The sequence below is a fragment of the Pseudophryne corroboree genome, chromosome 9 (assembly GCF_028390025.1).
Source record: "Pseudophryne corroboree isolate aPseCor3 chromosome 9, aPseCor3.hap2, whole genome shotgun sequence".
Classification (NCBI taxonomy): domain Eukaryota; kingdom Metazoa; phylum Chordata; class Amphibia; order Anura; family Myobatrachidae; genus Pseudophryne; species Pseudophryne corroboree.
The window spans coordinates 432,515,859-432,530,431 of NC_086452.1; the positions used below are offsets into that span (position 1 = coordinate 432,515,859).

Consider the following 14,573-nt stretch of genomic DNA (forward strand, 5'->3'; position numbering starts at 1 on the left):
TGGCTGATGGGCATCCGTTCTGAATGCCTGTCACTCAAGTGTGTACCCAGATTAAGTGTTTGTGCGCATGTGTTAGGGTTTATCCCTACCACGATTTTGCAGGCTCCTGATCATCTGAACCCCCCCCCCCCCCCCCTTCCCCCCGCGTCCCATCCCGCATCCAAATTATTTTCCCATCTTGGACCAGTGTGTCAATAGCTCCTTTTTACTTGCTGAACCTTTACTTTGCACAACTGTCCTAGCAGGAGTGCAGTCCCCTGGTTGCTCTTAGTCAGCAATGAAAATACAAGTCTGAGCATGCCCTGCCAGCCAGGGATAACCTGTTACTCTCCATCTGTTGAGAAACCTCGTGATTAAAAGCAGGCACTGTACACTGGGACTTGTAGTTCCACAGCAGCTTGAATGGCACAGATCATCATAAATCAGATACAGTCATACCGACCTGAAAAAGAGAACACAGTAGTCAAAGTGTCCCAAACTTGGCCCTTTAGGCACCCTAGCAGTTCAGATTTTAAGGATATCCATGCTTAAACACGTGACAATTACTAACTTGGACATTTTGATTTAACCATTTGTGCTGAAAGTGGTATCTCAAGAGAGGGGGGTTCCCATGTGCAGTCTCTAAGCCCCCCCACGCTGGCCATTTCACTATACTACATATGCCTATCTCCAGGAAATTGGCACTGGTGCCAAATACCTGTAAATTCCTTCAGCGGTGGTCGCATAGCAAGTACATTTCATAGATTTAGGGTAATGGGCCCTACACACTGATAGATCCGCCACCGAGCTGCCCAATGGGCGACCCGGCAGCGGGGGGGGGCTGTGACGGGGGGAGTGAAGATTCTTCACTCCCCCCGTCACCCGGCTCCATAGCAGTGCAGGCAAATATGGACGAACTCGTCCATATTGGCCTGCATGCACAAGCGACGGGGCAACAGCGATGAACGAGCGCGGGGCCGCGCATCATTCATCGCTGGTGCCTCCACACTGAAAGATATGAACGGTATCTCTTTCATTAATGAACGAGATCATTCATGTCTTTCAGTATTATCTGCCAGTGTGTAGGGCCCATAAGCCCCTTCGGCCAAGGGTTCGCACACTAGAAATGGCCATTGATGCTTTACTATTGATTGAGGAGATCCGATTGCTCTTCATCATTAATGGTAGAGAGTCCTGCAGTGTTTTATCTTTCCCCAGTGCAGAGGGCATGTGCATAGTCCCGCACCCCAATGTGGCCTTCTTGGCCAAGCTCACCTTCAGTGATTAGCCCGCCATGTCATGCCTTCTAGTCAGGGGTGCTGCACTGATGGCTGTCCATGGTGTAAACCATGGCTGATTTCCTGCCATTGATGTAAACCACTAATGGCACCATTGATGGTAGATCTGTCAAAGGCCATCTGTACCACACACCCTACACTCATTATAGATATGCCAATATGCAGTGCCGGAATAAGGTGACTTTGTGCCCTGTGCCAGCCCCAACCATCGGACATATGACACCCACAAGCTAAATGCAGGTGCTGTGGGGCAGGGATGGTGCCACCCCAATGGCCCTATACCCTTGGTGGTTGCACCTCTCACCCCCCCCCCCCTATTTACAGCCCTGCCAATGTGTGCTCACACATGGTGAGCCTCTTAAAACCTGGACTGTCATGTGTCTTGAAGACAAAGGTATATGCATTTGCGGTCGAATTGCCGCAAATGTCGAAAAACGGGGCATTTTCGACACAAATTTTTTTTTCGACAATGCAATACAGTACTTTTCGACAAAAAAACGGACGTTTCAGATTCGACCTTTTGAAATTCGACAGTTGTTAAATTCGACATGTCTGCAATGGTAAAAATGCGGCTTTTCGACAAAAGTATATTCAATTGAAGAATGTCGATTCGACAACAGTGCTTTTCGACAGCCATTTCGTCAATTTCAGTCCGCCTCATTTTGCTGGCGGAATCTAATAAAATTTTTTAAAAACATGTTTTTTTTTGTGATTTTTTTTGTTGCTAATAGCATATCTATTTATATTAGAAGGGATTATCTACTTGGTTTGTCTATTAGGAGCCACAAGTATTATTTATATATTTTTTAAAAGAATATATTTTTTTTTTTTACTGACTAAAAATAAGAATTTACTCACCGGTAATTCTATTTCTCGTAGTCCGTAGTGGATGCTGGGAACTCCGTAAGGACCATGGGGAATAGACGGGCTCCGCAGGAGACTGGGCACTCTAAAAGAAAGATTAGGTACTATCTGGTGTGCACTGGCTCCTCCCTCTATGCCCCTCCTCCAGACAACAAGGAAAGGATTTGGAATCCAGGGTAAGACTCATACCAGCCACACCAATCACACCGTACAACTTGTGATAACCTTACCCAGTTAACAGTATGAACAACAACTGAGCCTCACTAAACGGATGGCTCATAACAATAACCCTTAGTTAAGCAATAACTATATACACGTATTGCAGAGAGTCCGCACTTGGGACGGGCGCCCAGCATCCACTACGGACTACGAGAAACAGAATTACCGGTGAGTAAATTCTTATTTTCTCTGACGTCCTAGTGGATGCTGGGAACTCCGTAAGGACCATGGGGATTATACCAAAGCTCCCAAACGGGCGGGAGAGTGCGGATGACTCTGCAGCACCGAATGAGCAAACTCAAGGTCCTCCTCAGCCAGGGTATCAAACTTGTAGAATTTACTGATTTAGGATGCGGCAGTCCAGCCGCAGAATGTGCCAGCTGAATCGTGCAACAGATCCAGCGAGCAATAGTTTGCTTTGAAGCAGGAGCACCCAGCTTGTTGGGTGCATGCAGGATAAATAGCGAGTCAGTTTTTCTGACTCCAGCCGTCCTGGAAACATAAATTTTCAAAGCCCGGACTACGTCCAGCAACTTGGAATCCTCCAAGTCCCGAGTAGCCGCAGGCACCACAATAGGTTGGTTCAAATGAAACGCTGATACCACCTTTGGGAGAAAGTGGGGACGAGTCCTCAATTCTGTCCTGTCCATATGGAAGATCAGATATGGGCTTTTACATGACAAAGCCGCCAATTCTGACACACGCCTAGCCGAAGCTAAGGCCAACAGCATGACCACCTTCCACGTGAGATACTTTAGCTCCACGGTATTAAGTGGCTCAAACCAGTGTGATTTCAGGAAATCCAACACAACGTTAAGATCCCAAGGTGCCACTGGAGGCACAAAAGGGGGCTGAATATGCAGCACTCCCTTAACAAACGTCTGAACTTCAGGCAGTGAAGCCAGTTCTTTTTGAAAGAAAATAGATAGGGCCGAAATCTGGACCTTTATGGACCCCAATTTTAGGCCCATAGACACCCCTGACTGTAGGAAGTGCAGAAATCGACCCAGCTGGAATTCCTCTGTTGGGGCCTTCCTGGCCTCACACCAAGCGACATATTTCCGCCATATGCGGTGATAATGCTTTACAGTCACATCCTTCCTAGCTTTTATCAGCGTAGGAATCACTTCATCTGGAATGCCCTTTTCCGTTAGGATCCGGCGTTCAACCGCCATGCCGTCAAACGCAGCCGCGGTAAGTCTTGGAACAGTAGGGCCCCTGCTGTAACAGGTCCTGTCTGAGAGGCAGAGGCCATGGGTCCTCTGAGATCATTTCTTGTAGTTCTGGGTACCAAGTTCTTCTTGGCCAATCCGGAACGATGAGTATAGTTTTTACTCCTCTCTTTCTTACTATCCTCAGCACCTTGGGTATGAGAGGAAGAGGAGGGAACACATAAACCGACTGTTACACCCACGGTGTCACTAGTGCGTCCACAGCTATCGCCTGAGGGTCCCTTGACCTGGCGCAATATTTTTTTTAGCTTTTTGTTGAGGCCGGACGCCATCATGTCCACCTGTGGCAGTTCCCAGCGATTTACAATCTGTGTGAAGACTTCTTGATGAAGTCCCCACTCTCCCGGGTGGAGGTCGTGCCTGCTGAGGAAGTCTGCTTCCCAGTTGTCCACTCCCGGAATGAACACTGCTGACAGTGCTAGCACGTGATTCTCCGCCCATCGAAGAATCCTTGTGGCTTCTGCCATTGCCATCCTGCTTCTCGTGCCGCCCTGGCGGTTTACATGGGCGACCGCCGTGATGTTGTCTGACTGAATCAGTACTGGGTGGTTTTGAAGCAGGGGCTCTGCTTGACTCAGGGCGTTGTAAATGGCCCTTAGTTCCAGTATATTTATGTGTAGTGAAGTCTCCAGACTTGACCACTGTCCTTGGAAGTTTCTTCTCTGAGTGACTTCCCCCCATCCTCGGAGGCTTGCATCCGTGGTCACCAGGACCCAGTCCTGTATGCCGAACCTGCGGCCCTCGAGAAGATGATCACTCTGCAGCCACCACAGCAGACACACCCTGGCCCTTGGGGACAGGGTGATCAACCGAGGCATCTGAAGATGCGATCCGGACCATTTGTCCAACAGATCCCACTGAAAGATCCTTGCATGGAACCTGCCGAAGGGAATTGCTTCGTAAGAAGCCACCATCTTTCCCAGGACTCGCGTGCAGTGATGCACCGACACCTGTTTTGGTTTCAGGAGGTCCCTGACCAGAGATGACAATTCCTGGGCCTTCTCCACTGGGAGAAACACCTTCTTCTGTTCTGTGTCCAGAATCATGCCTAGGAAAAGCAGACGCGTCGCAGGAATCAGCTGCGACTTTGGGATATTCAGAATCCAGCCGTGCTGTTGCAACACTTCCTGAGAGAGTGCTACGCTGACCAACAACTGCTCTCTGGACCTCGCCTTTATGAGGAGATCGTCCAAGTACGGGATAATTATAACTCCCTTCTTCCGAAGGAGTATCATCATTTCGGCCATTACCTTGGTAAATATTCTCGGTGCCGTGGAGAGACCAAACGGCAACGTCTGGAATTGGTAATGACAGTCTTGTACCACAAACCTGAGGTATTCCTGGTGAGGTGGGTAAATGGGGACATGCAAGTAAGCATCCTTGATGTCCAGCGACACTATAAAATCCCCCTCTTCCAGGCTTGCAATAACCGCCCTGAGCGATTCCATTTTGAACTTGAACTTCTTTATATAAGTGTTCAAGGATTTTAAATTCAGGATGGGTCTCACCGAACCGTCCGGTTTCGGTACCACAAACATTGTGGAATAGTAACTGTTGAAGGAGGGGGAACTTGATTATCACCTGCTGGAGGTACAGCTTGTGAATTGCCGCCAGTACTACCTCCCTTTCCTTGGGAGCAGCTGGCAAGGCTGATTTGAGGTAACGGCGAGGGGGAGTCGCCTCGAACTCCAGCTTGTATCCCTGAGATACAATTTGTACAGCCCAGAGATCCACTTGTGAGCGAACCCACTGGTTGCTGAAGTTTCGGAGACGCGCCCCCACCGCACCTGGCTCCGCCTGTGGAGCCCCAACGTCATGCGGTGGACTTAGTGGAAGCAGGGGAGGATTTTTGTTCCTGGGAACTGGCTGCCTGGTGCAGCTTCTTTCCTCTACCCTTGCCTCTGGCCAGAAAGGATGCTCCTCTGACTCGCTTGCCTTTCTGAGGCCGAAAGGACTGCATTTGATAATACGGTGCTTTCTTAGGCTGTGAGGGAACCTGAGGTAAAAAAGTCGACTTCCCAGCAGTTGCTGTGGATACGAGGTCCGGGAGACCGTCCCCAAACAATTCCTCACCCTTATAAGGCAAAACCTCCATGTGTTTTTTAGAATCAGCATCACCTGTCCACTGCCGAGTCCATAATACTCTCCTGGCAGAAATGGACATTGCATTAATTCTAGATGCCAGCAGGCAAATGTCCCTCTGTGCATCCCGCATATATAAGACGACGTCTTTTATATGTTCGATGGTTAGCAAAACTGTATCCCTGTCGAGGGAATCAATGTTGTCTGACAGGGTATCAGTCCATGCTGCTGCAGCACTACACATCCAGGCTGAAGCAATAGCAGGTCTCAGTAGAGTACCAGAGTGTGTATACACAGACTTCAGGATAGCTTCCTGCTTTCTATCCGCAGGATCCTTTAGGGCGGCCGTATCCTGAGACGGCAGTGCCACCCTTTTAGATAAGCGTGTTAGCGCCTTGTCCACCCTAGGGGATGTTTCCCAACGTAACCTATCCGTTGGCGGGAAAGGGTACGCCATCAGTAACCTCTTAGAAATCACTAGTTTCTTATCAGGGGAACTCCACGCTTCTTCACACAAATCATTTAATTCATCAGATGGGGGAAAAGTCACTGGCTGCTTTTTCTCCCCAAACATAATACCCCTCTTGGTGGTAACCGGGTTAATATCAGAAATGTGCAATACATCTTTCATTGCAGTAATCATGCATCGGATGGCTTTTGTAGACTGTACATTTGTCTCATCCTCATCTACACTGGAGTCAGACTCCGTGTCGACATCTGTGTCTACCATCAGAGCTAGCGGGCGTTTATGAGCCCCTGGCGGCTTCTGAGTCGCCTGGGCAGGCGCGGGCTGAGACCCCGGATGTCCCAAGGCTGCTGCGTCATCGAACCTTTTATGTAAGGAGTTGACACTGTCGGTTAAGACCTTCCACATATCCATCCAATCAGGTGTCGGCCCCGTCGGGGGCGACACCACACTTATCTGCCTCTGCTCCGCCTCCACGTAACCCTCCTCATCAAACATGTCGACACAGCCGTACCGACACACCGCACACACACAGGGAATGCTCAGACTGAGGACAGGACCCCACAAAGTCCTTTGGGGAGACAGAGAGAGAGTATGCCAGCACACACCACAGCGCTATATAACACAGGGATTTACACTGCTAATAAGTGATTTTCCCAATAGCTGCTTGTCTGTATCGATTTGCGCCTAAATTTGTGCCCCCCCTCTCTTTTTAACCCGTCTTGTACCTGGATACTGCAGGGGAGAGCCTGGGGAGCTGCTTCCAGCGGAGCTGTGAAGGGAAAATGGCGCTGGTGTGCTGAGGAAGAAGGCCCCGCCCCCTCAGCGGCGGGCTTCTGTCCCGCGTTTTCTGTAACTTAATGGCGGGGGTTTTTACACATATACAGTTAACTGACTGTATTATGTGTATTTTATGCCAAAAGGTATTATAATTGCTGCCCAGGGCGCCCCCCCTCCAGCGCCCTGCACCCTACAGTGACCGGAGTGTGTGGTGTGCTGTGGGAGCAATGGCGCACAGCTGCAGTGCTGTGCGCTACCTTAATGAAGACAGGAGTCTTCTGCCGCCGATTTCATCGCTTCTTCTTCTGTCTTCTGGCTCTGCAAGGGGGACGGCGGCGCGGCTCCGGGAACGGACGATCGAGGTCAGGCCCTGTGTTCGAACCGTCTGGAGCTAATGGTGTCCAGTAGCCTAAGAAGCACAAGCTAGCTGCAAGCAGGTAGGTTTGCTTCTCTCCCCTCAGTCCCACGTAGCAGTGAGTCTGTTGCCAGCAGATCTCACTGAAAATAAAAAACCTAACAAATACTTTCTTTTCTAGCAAGCTCAGGAGAGCCCACTAGGAGCACCCAGCTCTGGCCGGGCACAGATTCTAACTGAGGTCTGGAGGAGGGGCATAGAGGGAGGAGCCAGTGCACACCAGATAGTACCTAATCTTTCTTTTAGAGTGCCCAGTCTCCTGCGGAGCCCGTCTATTCCCCATGGTCCTTACGGAGTTCCCAGCATCCACTAGGACGTCAGAGAAATAATATGGAGAGATCAGAGCATGTTTTTTAGTGGGAAGGGGTGGGAATGGGTTAAAAATCACGAAAAAAAATGCGTGGGGTCCCCCCTCCTAAGCATAACCAGCCTTGGGCTCTTTGAGCCGGTCCTGGTTGTAAAACTACGGGGGGAAAATTGACAGGGGATCCCCCGTATTTTTACAACCAGCACCGGGCTCTGCGTCCGGTCCTGGTGCAAAAAATACGGGGGACAAAAAGCGTAGGGGTCTCCCGTATTTTTCACACCAGCACCGGGCTCCACTAGTCAGAGAGATAATGACACAGCCGGGGGACACTTTTATATCGGTCCCTGCGGCCCTGGCATTAAATCACTAACTAGTCACCCCTGGCCGGGGTACCCTGGAGGAGTGGGGACCCCTTAAATCAAGGGGTCCCCCCCTCCAGCCACCCAAGGGCCAGGGGTGAAGCCCGAGGCTGTCCCCCCCATCCAAGGGCTGCGGATGGGGGCTGATAGCCTTATGTCAAATAAAAAAGAGTATTGTTTTTTGTAGCAGAACTACAAGTCCCAGCAAGCCTCCCCCGCAAGCTGGTACGTGGAGAACCACAAGTACCAGCATGCAGGGGAAAAACGGGCCCGCTGGTACCTGTAGTTCTACTGCAAAAAAATACCCAAATAAAAACAGTACACGCACACCGTGAAAGTAAAACTTTATTACATACATGCACACCAACATACACACATACTTACCTATGTTCACACGGGGTTCGGTCCACTTCTCCAAGTAGAATCCACGGTGTACCTGAAAATAAAATTATAGTCACCAAAATCCAGTGTAGATCTGTCCTCTTCTTTTTTGTAATCCACGTACTTGGCAAAAAAAAAAAACGCATTTACCCGGACCACGCACTGAAAGGGGTCCCATGTTTACACATGGGACCCCTTTTCCCGAATGCCGGGACCCCACGTGACTCCTGTCATAGAGGGTCCCTTCAGCCAATCAGGGAGCGCCACGTCGTGGCACTCTCCTGATTGGCTGTGCGCGTCTGAGCTGTCAGACGCGCATAGCATATGCCGCTCCATTATCTTCAATGATGGGAACTTTGCGGTCAGCGGTGAGGTTACTCGCGGTCAGCCGCTGACCGCGAGTAACCTCACCGCTGACCGCAAAGTTCCCACCATTGAAGATAATGGAACGGCTATGTGCTATGGGCTCTACCAAGTGTAATGTGTAACGTGTAATGGGCTCTACCAGGTGTAAGGTGTATAATGGTCTCTACCAGGTGTAATGTGTATAGGGGCTCTACCAGGCATAATGTGTACAAGTGGCTCTACCAGGCGCAATCTGTATAATGGGTTCTACCAGGCGTAATGTATGTAGTGGGTTCTACCTGGCATAATGTGTATATGGGGCTCTAACAGGTGTAATGTGTACAAGGAGCAACTCCCAGCTGCTCCATAGAGTTCCATACAGAAGCAAGAGACTTAAGGCGCCTAAGGTGGCCAGGAGCGCCAAACTGAGATTTTATCTTAACCCCCCCCCCCCAACCAAAAAACGTTCTGACGCCCCTGCCCCCAAAGTCTGGGAAACCCTGCGGTAGAGGGAAAGTCAGAATAGATGCTCCATTTCCGTGTGTCACACCTGCAGCAGAACCTCTAAGAGAGTCACCCATATCTCCTTCCCGCACTGACACAGATCCAGGATGATCCTATTCACCCCCTAAGAGGTTCTGCAGTAGCTGAGCTTCGATCCCAAGCTGGGACTAATAATCCCGAGGATCTCTCTCACCTTCCCCACTCGCTGCTGGACTTTTAAAGCCCCCGCGGGATGCGATTGGCTGGCCGGTCCCGTGACGTCACGCCGGCGGTGCCCCGCCCTTCCTTCCGTCCCCGAGTGACTGGTCTGTGTGTGCGGCAGTCTGGCAGCGGCAGCGGCGGCGGCGGAGGAGGAGGAGAGCACGGCTGGGGCTGCTCCCGGTCCCCCCCATCACTCCACCGGCATCCCTCATACAGCCCGCACAGCTACACCTCCCCCCGGAGCCCCCCTCCCTCCAATCCCTATCTATAGGTGTGGGGGGGTCCCTGCAGGACGCGAGAGGGGGGAGGGTGCACCAGGCGTGGATTCTCTCACATTCATGATTATGGGCGACAAGAAGAGCCCGACCAGGTACAGTGCAGAGAGGGTGGGGGAGGGGAGCTGGTGGGGAGGGGGGTTGGGTTATTTATATACCCCCATTACATACAGACAGATGGAGACATAATCCCCCCCACCACCCCCTGCACCTCTTCCCCCCTCCCCTCCAATCCCCCTCCTGTCCTTGTCAGTGGAAGCTGCAGTGCACACCCTGCACCCCCCTACCCATTATCTGCTGCTGCTAATGTAAATGCATACAATATATATATATATATATATATATATATATATATATATATATATATATATATAGCTGCTGCTGGGGAGGAAGTGCGCCAGGGCACAGGCTCTGCTATGGCGGCTGCTGATCCTCCCAGACACACAGCACACACTCCCTGCACAGTGCCTCAGACAAAGGGAGAGAGAGAGAGGGGGGAGAGAGACGCCTCCGCCAACCTTAAAACCTAAATAAATAATTTCACCCAGCAGCACCCCTCCTGTCTTAGCATTATCCCTTTTATTGATAGGTAAATGATGGTGAGAGAGGGGGGGGCTTCTGTTGGAATGGGAGACAGCGGGTGGTAGATGTTGGCTGTGGCTGCTTTATCTATTGTGTGTTATTTCTCACAGTGGGGTGTGTTGTGTTGTTTTTATCTGTTATTTTTTTTTTTTTTTTTTTTATTAATGCCGTCTTCTTACTCCCCCCTCCCTCCTTCCTTCCTCCCTCCTTCTCCTCCTCCTCCCTCTCCTCTATCTTAGTTACAATAGTAGCCTGCAGGGCAGTAAAGGGTTAATCTTGGCGGTGGCGAGGCTGCTAAAGAGAGAAAAAAAAAAGTGGGGGGGGGGGGGGGGTGTTGTTGTTGGAATGGCTGTGTGTGTCATAGCGGGGGCACTCGGCGTCCAGCCGGTGGTGACGCTGGGGGGGTGTCTGTTCAATCTGACAGGGCACTGGCACGAGGAAGGTGGTGGGTAAGAGGGGGGGGGGGGGGGGGGGAGGGCAGAGCAGTGTGCATGCAGAGCTCACTGCTCTGTGGATAGGGGCAGATTGATGGAACCGTTTTGCTCCTCTCAGTTGTTAGGGCTGTGTAACCCTCCACCGTCTGCCTTAGGTTAATTTGGAGAGTGCAGAATTTAATTTGTGGTGGTGTTTCTTGGTGCCCCCTGCAGTCACCGAATTGACAACCTGCACGGATAACTCTGTTGTGCATTTTGCGCTGACTAGTGGGATGCGCAGACACTTGCAGTTCAGTGTTGTTATACCCCTCCACATGTTTGGTAAAGGGCCTTCTCTATAAGGGAGGCACTGTGCAGCAAGTGTTAGGCTGCGTGTCAGGGGGCGACTTTAACGGCTGAACGTGTCCTAATTCTTTTTTAATATTCTTCTTTTCAGGCCAAAACGGCAAGCTAAGCCTTCAGCCGATGAGGGATATTGGGATTGTAGCGTGTGCACTTTTAAGAACAGTGCTGAAGCTTTTAAATGCAATATCTGCGATGTCCGCAAAGGAACTTCTACCAGGTATGTTACCGTTCTGCTAAAGTGGAGAAGAGGGGTCTGTACTTAGACTGCAGTGGCGGAGGAAACGTTTGCACTTTCGGATTGCGTGTCTTTGTGCAGGGGCGAGTTTTTATTATAGTTTTTCTTGTTATTTTCGCTGTTGTTGGTTTTGGTCCTGGAGAGTGAACTGTAAGTGTCCTTTATGATATTAATGCATTGCTCTAACAAATTAGCCTGGCATGTAGCAATGCTGTTGCTTTGTTTCATTTATGTATTGGGCTCTGTTCTGGGCTTTGCTTTATTATTTATAGAACATTATTTACTAAGGGTTTCTTCTGTAGCGCAGCAAATTCCGTTGCGCTTTAAAATTGGAACATGAGAGTGAGATACTACGCTGATAATTGCAGTTGATATAAAAGTGTCAAAAGTAGAGTTAAAATACGATATTTGGTGGCAGGTGAGCTCCGATGACTTGTCTAGACAGTTTGTTTTAGCATCCTACAGACCTCGCTCCTGTCTGATGGATTTACAATGAAATGGCATTTACAGGTGTCTTACAGTTTATGTGCAGTTTTGTGTGATATAGCACACAAGTACTGTTATGTGGCTTAAGTGGAAACGTTTGTGTTTTTAGGAATTGCATTGTTAGTTATTATTTATGTTTTCTTGATACTAAACAGTTCTTGCCTGCCCTTTATGCACGTTAGATGGTCATTAACTGGTTTCTATAGATTGTAAGCTTGCGAGCAGGGTCCTCCTACCTCTACGACGGTTTGTTATTACCCAGTTTTGTTATATTATTGTTAATTCCAATGCTAAAGCGCAACGGAATTTGCTGCACTATATAAGAAACTGTTAATAAATAAATAAATAATGCTCTACGTCAGATTTTACTAAACACTGCTTTTACAGTCCAGGTTTTAAGGATATCCATGCTTGAGTCCAGATGGTGAAGTCAAATTTACTGAGGTACTCCTTAAGGGCAGGCTGAACTAATCTTGCGTTGTACATCCCGCCACACATCGCATAAATACCTATCGCATATGTACTCCTATATGCGATTAGCATTGCGAAGGACAGCTCTTCCGATAAGAGCTGTCCTTCTCGATGCACTCTGGTTCCTGGACTTCTGGGGTGCAGGACATGCTTCCAGGGGTCCGAGTGGATCCCTCACACAGAGTGATGCGGAAAGGAAGGCCATAGGCTTCTGGAGCCCCAGCGTCGGAACTTTAGTAAATTTGGAAATGCGGTAAAACCCCCCGCATTTCTTCTTTAGTACATCCTGCCCTAGGTCACCTGTTCTCAAGCATGGGTATCCTTGAAACCTGGACTGTAATGGCGGAATTTGGGAATCTGATCTAGAGAATGCAGGAGCCTGTAAAATGTTCACCTTGGAGTGGACATCCTCTGTTGTCAAAACTCTTTGTCTGAATTTAGTATATTGGGCAGTACTTCTGCAGACCATTTACACTACAGCAGTGTTAGATCAGACTTTTTTTGTTTTCTTTTAAGATGTTTGCATTGATTCTGATGGTTTTTATACATGGGGGGAAGATGTGTCAAAGTTTGGAGAGAGATAAAGTACCCAACCAATCAGCTGCTAACTGTCATGTTATAGGCTATTTCAGGAGCCGATTGCTTGGTATTTTGTCTCTCTAAGGGCCTTGATACATCTCCCCCCGTAATCTGAAGTGAGTCTACACTATGACTTGGGCGGGGAGTTAGGAATTTACATAGAAGAGTACAAAGCAGATGATTCATCATTGTGTGAAACTAGTTTGAGGGCAGGAATTCTTGTTATGAAGCAGTATGCAAGACTTCCCAGCACGTGATTGACAGTTAATAATAAACAAGGTGTTTCTCCCTGTACGTGTGACTTGTAAGAATCCTGAGAATATTGAGTTGTAAACATTATTAGTGCGTGCTGTTTCCGCTGTTATCGGAGCGTTTTCACAGGCATGGTGAATCCTCTTTTTGTTTATTGGGGCACTTAACTATCCTTGAGTATTGCGGATTTACTGTGCGCTTGTTGCTGCAAATGAACGCTTAGTTCGGTTTCAACCCGGATGTTGCTGACTGGAGAAAAAAAAAGCTTGAGGAGACTTTAGCGTATCTCCCAAGGGGACTGTATGCAAATAAGCAGGCGTGTGTGTGTGTGTGCGCGTCTCTAGTGGAGACGCTAATTTGTATATAGTCATTAGGGAGGGGCGGGGTGCTAACCTTTTTAGCCTATTCAGTGCATTTACATCTGCTATGCTTTACATGTTCCTCAAAAGACCCTACCCCATACTGATGTGCCCCCTCAACAGGTTGATATAGATTCATTGGAGCAGGAATTGATGGACTGTAATGGAATCTGGGTCCGTCCTTGGTGCTGCATGTTACAGGCATAGGGTACAATACAGGAAAACTTGCATTTGTTGGAATCATCTGCTGCAGAGAATCATAAATGGATTGTGACCCTCCCTTGATGGCAATGTAGTTCTGCTTATACGAAAATGCATCAGAAATGGTGCACTGCTTTATTTGTTATTTAGTAAGTCCCTGAAAGGACCATGTTTGGTTACTTACCTTAGTACGGTTGTTACTTATAGGGGTCTGGACAGACTTTTGCCACTACCCATACGGATGTAGCTCCCCTTGCATCGGGACATAAAAAACTCCGCAGCTTATAACTGTGTCATGCAATCTGTCAAAGTCTCCGCAGATCGTTTCCTTCATCGGCACCAGCCCCGACACAAGCTGGCTTCAGGATAAGTATTACACACACTTTCAAAGATTACTGTGATTGAATGAAGTTGGCAAAAGCAAAACGCCCCTAGAGGGGAATATCGCCTCATGCAAGTCTTTCTAATGCGCCTGTCGTTGACACACAGTGGAAGCAGCCATTTTGTGTACTTGAACTTACACTCCTTGGAATGCAGCCTGACCGTTCACTAGGTACGGCTGCCCTGTAAATATTGCTTATTAAGCGCCTTATGCAGAGTTGAAGGTACGTCTGTGGGAGCTCATGTATCGGATTTGCACTCAACTCCGCATCAGCCCCTAAGGGACAGAATTCAGTTTGACAAAAAGTGCTGTGATGCCAGGCGTCACACCTGTCGGCCAAATACAGTAGTGCCGACATCGCAGGTGGTTTCCCCATAGAGATGTGAGGGAAAACTTGTAATGCCGGCTGGACTTGATGCGCTGAGTATAGCAAATATTCTCAGCATTTGTGGGGCTGCTTGTTGTGAAGTGTGTTTCATGGAGCTGTGGTTAGAATTTGGTTCGCAGCATTCTTACGATACGTGTTTTCTGGATCTCCTT

At 48.9% G+C, this 14,573-nt stretch overlaps 1 protein-coding gene across 2 annotated transcripts in view; it reads left to right on the forward strand.

Moving 5' to 3' along the window:
• Positions 1–14,573, forward strand: part of RYBP (RING1 and YY1 binding protein) — a 163,989-nt gene that overhangs the window by 40,916 nt on the left and 108,500 nt on the right. The window contains exons 1-2 of one of the 2 annotated variants that reach the window (XM_063941036.1): positions 9,488–9,802; positions 11,160–11,285. In XM_063941036.1, the coding sequence (XP_063797106.1) occupies positions 9,771–9,802; positions 11,160–11,285 (158 nt within the window). In that variant the 5' untranslated portion in view covers positions 9,488–9,770. Of the gene's footprint in view, positions 1–9,487; positions 9,803–11,159; positions 11,286–14,573 lie in introns of those variants that run through there. The other variant, XM_063941037.1, reaches the window with a different exon arrangement.